Raw genomic sequence first — 6,605 nt, 5'->3', positions numbered from 1 at the left:
TGAAAAGGACTTTTTGACTCTCACGTGAAAATTTTCCCCCAGCCCTGTAGGAGAAAGGGACCTCAAGATTAACTTTTACCACCTCAAATGTGAGCTAAAGTAGAAAAAGTAAAATTTTAAAACTCTGGGCCGAGCGTGGTGGCTCACGCCTGTAATCCCAGCACTCTGGAAGGCCAAGGCGGGCGGATCACCTGAGGTCAGGGGTTCGAAATCAGCCTGGCCAACATCGTGAAACCACGTTTCTACTAAAAATACAAAAATTAGCTGGACGTGGTGGTGCACCCCTGTAATCCCAGCTACCTGGGAGGCTGAAGCACAAGAATTGTTTGTGAACCTGGGAGGCGGAGGTTGCAGTAAGCCGAAATTGTGCCACTGCACTCCAGCCTGGGTGACAGAGTGAGACCCTGTCTCAAAACAACAACAACAAAACTCTTTATGCAAAAGGAATTTTGAAATAAGATATGAAACCTGAAGAATTTGATGAGTGCAGTGCCAATTGATAACCATTTTTACAAGATGAAGGGAAAGCTCAATTCATTATTAAGTGGTTAAATGTAGAATCCACACTTTGGGAGGCCGAGGCGGGTGGATTACCTGAGGTCAGGAGTTCGAGACCAGCCTGGCCAACATGGCGAAACCCCGTCTGTACTAAAAATACAAAAATTAGCCGGGTGTGGTGGCACGCACCTGTAATCCCAGCTACTCAGGAGGCTGGGGCAGGAGAATCGTTTGAACCCGGGAGGCGGAGGTTTTGGTGAGCCGAGATCATGCCACTGCCCTCCAGCCTGGGTGACAGAGTGAGACTCCGTCTCAAAAATAAAAAACAAAAATGTAGAATTGAAAATCAGTCTGGAATAAACCAAGGTTTCTACTTCTCCCACCACGTTTTACCTAATTGTTTTCTCATTTGTGAATCATAATACGTAATTTTGATGGTTAATACTGAGTGTCAACTTGATTGGATTGAAGGATGCAAAGTGTTGAACCTGGGTGTGTCTGTGAGGGTGTTGCCACAGGAAATTAACATTTGAGTCAGTAGGCTAGAAGAGGCAAACCCACCCTCTGTCCGGGTGAGCACCATCTAGTCAGCTGCCAGCACGTCTAGGATAAAAGCAGGCAGAGGAACGTGGAGGGACTAGACTGGCTAAGTCTTCCAGCCTTCATCTTTCTCCTGTGCTGGATGCTTCCTGCCCTCAAACATTGGACTCCTAGTTCTTCAGCTTTGGAACTCCGACTGACTTTCTTGCTTCTCAGCTTGCAGACGGCCTATTGTGGGACCTCACCTTGTGATCGTGTGAGTCAATACTCCTCAATAAACTCCCCTTTATATATATAGCTATCCTATTCGTTCTGTCCCTCTAGAGAACCCTAATACAGTAATACATATTGACAAATTTTTATAAAATGTAGAGCAGTGTTTCTCAATCTTTTTTCATTATCACTCCCTCAAGAGTCTTTGTAGATATGTTCCCCCTAATTGTTTTGCACCCCCATCATGAAATTAAATATTAAGGAGTTGGCCGGGCGCGGTGGCTCACGGCTGTAACCCTAGCACTTTGGGAGGCCGAGGCGGGCGGATTGCCTGACCTTAGGAGTTCGAGACCAGCCTGGGCAAAACGGTGAAAGCCCGTCTCTACTAATATAAAAAGAAATTAGCCAGGCGTCAGCTACTCGGGAGGCTGAGGCAGGAGAATGGCGCGAACCCGGGAGGCGGAGCTTGCAGTGAGCCGAGATCGTGCCACTGCACTCCAGCCTGGGCCACAGAGCGAGACTCCGTCTCAAAAAAAAAAAAAAAAAAAAAAAAGGAAAGAAATTAGCCGGGCGTGGTAGCAGGCACCTGTAGTCCCAGCTACTCGGGAGGCTGAGGCAGGAGAATTGCTTGAACCTGGGAGGTGGAGGTTGCAGTGAGTGGAGCTTGCGCCACCGCACTGCAGCCTGGGTGACAGAGCAAGACTCCATCTCTTTAAAAAAAAAAAAATATATATATATATATATATATATATATATATATATATATATATACACATATACACATACGTTTATTTGTCAGGCAAGGTTGAGCTTTGGAGAGCCAAACTCTTGTAATATCTAAGTTTTTTTTTACCTTTTCCTCCCTCCCCCATACCCAGAACCAATTTTCAGCCACTTGGGGACATGTAGAGCAGTTTTACTTACTAGAATGTTCCCTGTAGAAACTGTATCAATTTTTCAGCCTTTTAGTCTCTGCAAGAATTTCCTAAAATGAAGTTTTGATGTACAAACGAGGTTTTAAAAAAGCCAAAACCCACAGAAGACTCCCCTTGCCCTCATCCTAACTCAACTGATAATAATTGTATACATTCAAGGGAAGATGCTGAAGAAAAAGGGGAAATAATAAAATAATGGGACACTAATCATGATCAGGAGTAGATGACCAGAATGAAAGCTATCAAGAGAGCAAGAATAACAGACTCAGAGGGTAAGCCATGACTCTCTGACCAAATGAGTCAGCCTTCACTAGTCATGCGAGTCCTCAGGGGCTGCATATCTACCTTCTGATCTTTCCCATTGGTCCAGTTCTAGTCTTAATTTGTAAATTGACCAGGAGTGGTGGCTCATGCCTATAATCCCAGCACTTTGGGGGGCCGAGGCAGGAGGACTGCTTGAGCCCAGGAGTTGAGGACCAGCCTGGGCAACATGGTGAAACCCTGTCTCCAAAAAATACGAAAATCTGCAGGGCGTGGTGGCATGTGCCTGTAGTCTCAGCTACTCAGGAGGCTGAGGTGGGAGGATCTGATGAGCCCTGGAGTTCAAGGCTGCAGCGAGCCACAATTACCCGCTGCACTCCAGCTCCAGCCTGGGTGACAGAACAAGACCTTGTCTAAAAAAAGAAAAAAAATTGTAAATTACCTTGATACTGATTTCTTAGTTTTTGTTTTATTGTATAGTTCCTATAGCTGCCTTAAATTTCTTGTGGAATCAAGGAAATACTTCATATGTATCTATATACTATATAAATCAGTAGAAGCATTTTCACCTTTAGACACCAACAGGGAGCTATTAATGACTGTTATCAAACATTAGTCAATAATCAGCCGGGCGCAGTTGCTCACACCTGTAATCCCAGTACTTTAGGAGGCTGAGGTGGGCAGCTCACTTGAGGTCAGGAGTTCAAGACCAGCCTGGCCAACATGGTGAAACCCTGTCTCTACTAAAAATTAAAAAATTAGCCAGGCGTGGTGGCAGGTGCCTGTAATCCCAGCTACTTGGGAGGCTGAGGCAGAAGAATCACTTGAACCCAGGAGGTGGAGGTTGTAGTGAGCACAGATCGTGTCACTGCACTCTAGCCTAGGTGACAGAGTGAGACTCCATCTCAAAAAGGAAAAAAAAATTCGTCAAAAATCAATTCGTTGAGGTACCCTAAATACTCACTGTGGATACTTGAGGGCAGAGATAATGTCATACTGATTTCATAACTATACCATAGCAAGCATAGTAATAGTCTGCTGCACAAATAACTGAGGATGGCATAAGCTCCCCAGGTGATATTTCAATTGAGACACCAAATCAACTATTTGAGTTTATATGACTAGTATAATACTTGCAGAGTTGAATACAATCTTATTTAAATTTTTTACATCGTAAAGTTACATCTGTATCTTCTTCTTCTTGTTTCTGCTTTTCTTCTGTTCTTCTTCTTCTTTTGAGTCTGAGTCTTCCTCTGTGGCCCAGGCTGGAGTGCAGTGGCACAATCATAGCCTTGAACTCCTGGGCTCAAGTTATCTACTGGTCTCAGTCTCCCAAGTAGCTGGACTACAGATGCAGGCCACCACATCTAATTTCTTTATTTTTGTAGAGATGGGGTTTTGCTATGTTGCCAAGGCTGGTCTCAAACTCCTGGACTCATGTGATCCTCTTGCCTCACCCTCCCAAAGCACTGGGATTACAGCCATGAGCCACAGCACTCAGCTTTTTATTTCTTTTTGATATATATGGTCTTAAAGATAAGCATTTATAATGATTTTTTTTGAGACAGAGCCTCACTCTGTCACCCAGGCTGCAGTGCCCGGCCACATTTATAATGATTATACATAAACATATGACGCTAATGTAATGAAGTGAATATGCTGGTACTCTAACGGATGAAAGTACAAGATAAAATTGTAATACTAGAAAAAGGGCTTGGTTTGTGAAAAGAATCAAAGCTCTGTATTATAGTGATTATACATATTCTACTACATCTGAAGGCACTCTAACATATGTGACATACCTCAGAAGTATAACTTACACCTGTACAGATTGGGTATCATTAGAATAGAGCTATAAATGATTCTTAAAGAGGAAAATCTCTTTACCATTTGCTCGTTCTAATCTTGAGAGACTAGAGTTATGTCACAGGTCTCCAATTTGTTTTTATTTTTTAAAGATCAAATGAATATACTTTCAAAATTTAAAATACACAGCCTGCTATCTTCTGTTCTCCAAACAGTGGAACATTAGAAGGCTTTAATTTAAAATATTAGATCCTTTTGAATATTCCAAAGTGTTTCTGCACTCTTCTTGAAAAGGGCCTCCTCCTCAGAATTCAAGTTAATTTTCACAACATCTGAGACACCATTCCGCCCCAAGACACAAGGGATACTGAGAAAGAGTTCTTCTTTTATTCCATATAATCCCTGAAAGGCAAGATAAGATATTGTTCAAATAACCTGATATGGAAAAGCAGCTATGCAAAAGGGCATCAAAATGAGAGTATACAGGAGAGACTAAAGCATTCAACAAGAATCGCTCAGAGGGTGGCAGAGTGATGGTCAGCAAAAGCAAGAGCATCCTTATGTCCTATAACCATGTGGAACTTACATTCAGTGACATGAAGAAGATGCCAGAGGCCTTTAGAAGGACCCAGAAACATACAATTTACCTTATCCCTTACCAGGTCATCTTTTGGTCCACAGGAAAGGATGCCATGCAGTCTTTCATGATGCCATTTTATCAAAAGGAGGACTATGAGAATCAAGTAACTTGTGTGTAGTCCAAACTACATCGAGGCAACAGTGAAGCAGGAGGTGACTGGGAAGGCTCTGCTTCATACCTTTACAGCAGGGAGCACCACTGAGTTTGAACAATGGGTGCTACGGGTGGCATTTTAAGCCTCCAGAGGTAAACCCCCAGTGGAGCCTATAGATGCTCTTACATGCCCGGTGGGGCCTGTGCCTCCCATCACCAGCTGCAATGGAATGCACTCCTGCCCTTCTGTACTCCTATCCACTACCTCCGCCTGAGTTCTATCTGGGACCTCCCATCATGGATAGGGCCATGAAACAGGTGCAGCCCCATGGCACTGCCCTATCCTGGGCCCCTGGAATCTCCCATCAGAAGCCCCAAAATTCCCTCCATTCCTGCAGCCAAGGCCGAGAAGCAGCTGCCAGAGCCTATTACAACCTGGGCAACTCACATAACATCTACATGCATAGGTACCAGCCTCCACCACCTCCATACTATCCTTCCTGGTCTTGGAAGATAGGAAAACTCAATATACCCCCAAAAAATTAAAATTTAAAAAATGTTAAAAGACACCCAGTTAAAAAAAAAAAAAAAAAAAGACACCCAGTAGATCCCTCACACTTCCCTGCCTCCTACCACTCATCACTCTTTACCCCTCTCTTTGGGGCTGAGTCTGGGGTTGTGGGAGAAGGGAGGGCATTGTTCTTCTCCAGGACTGATTATAAACAGTTACCAGCAATGGCGTTGCAGGAAGAGGGGAGGCTCCTTGACTCTGGAGCAGTGCCTCACAGCTTTCCATGCTGCAGAGCCCACGGGCGCTATTCAGCCATGCTTCCCTCTCACCATCTCTGGGGCTCTACTCAGGAGCACAAGGTGTGCCCCTTGTTCCTGTTTTGCTCTAGTAACTTCTCCCCACAGAGGGATTCTCTGGTTACCTCCTCTACCATAGTCCAGCTCCCTCATTTTGGTAGCCACTTTACACTCAACCTCATAAGCACCATCAGATCAGCCAAGTGTCATCCCTGAGGGTGGCCCGCCAAGAACTACTTACATTCCTTCCACTTTGGCATCTGCCTAGCTATGGAAAGCCACTGTCTTTTCAGACTGTCAACCCACATTCTATTCAGCCAGGCTCCAGCCACAGTCATACTGAAATTCGCAATTCACTTCCCTATCCTCTTTTTTTTTTTTTTTTTTAGGAGACAGTGTCTCGCTGTGTCACCCAGGCTGGAGTGCAGTGGTGCAGTCATAGCTCAATGTTGCCTGGACCTCCTGGGCTTAAGCAATCCTCCCACTGCAGCCTCCCAAGTAGCACACACCACCATGCCTGGCTATTTTTCTTTTCATTTTTTATAGAGATGGAGTCTTGTTATGTTGCCCAGGTTGGTCTCCAACTCCCTCTCTGATCCTTGATCATTCTGTTGCCACCTCTGTGACATTTGAAGCTTTAACATGAGCTTCCATGGGTGTAATCAGAGGCAAGGCCTCTGATGGTGGCAGGGGAAGAAGTCCCTCTGCTTCCCTACTGGTTATTTCCAGAATTTGTTTCCCTTTACCTCTTCTCTCTAGAAGAGGCACCTCAGACTGGAATTCGAGAATTCATGTCCACCCATCATGCCATC

The 6,605-nt window shown here is 44.6% G+C and overlaps 1 protein-coding gene across 4 annotated transcripts in view; it reads right to left on the bottom strand.

Moving 5' to 3' along the window:
• Positions 1-4,366: 4,366 nt before the first annotated feature.
• LDHC (lactate dehydrogenase C) overlaps positions 4,367-6,605 on the bottom strand; it is a 39,203-nt gene continuing 36,964 nt past the window's right edge. For all 4 annotated transcript variants that reach the window (XM_003818235.4, XM_008971506.4, XM_063608124.1 and 1 more), the window contains one exon: positions 4,367-4,655. In XM_003818235.4, coding sequence (XP_003818283.1) covers positions 4,491-4,655 — 165 coding nt within the window. In that variant the 3' untranslated portion in view covers positions 4,367-4,490. The remainder of the gene's footprint in view (positions 4,656-6,605) is intronic.

The sequence above is a fragment of the Pan paniscus genome, chromosome 9 (genome assembly GCF_029289425.2).
Source record: "Pan paniscus chromosome 9, NHGRI_mPanPan1-v2.0_pri, whole genome shotgun sequence".
NCBI lineage: Eukaryota > Metazoa > Chordata > Mammalia > Primates > Hominidae > Pan > Pan paniscus.
The sequence above is the reverse complement of the archived record's forward strand: the minus strand, read 5'-3'. Positions and strand labels throughout refer to the sequence as shown.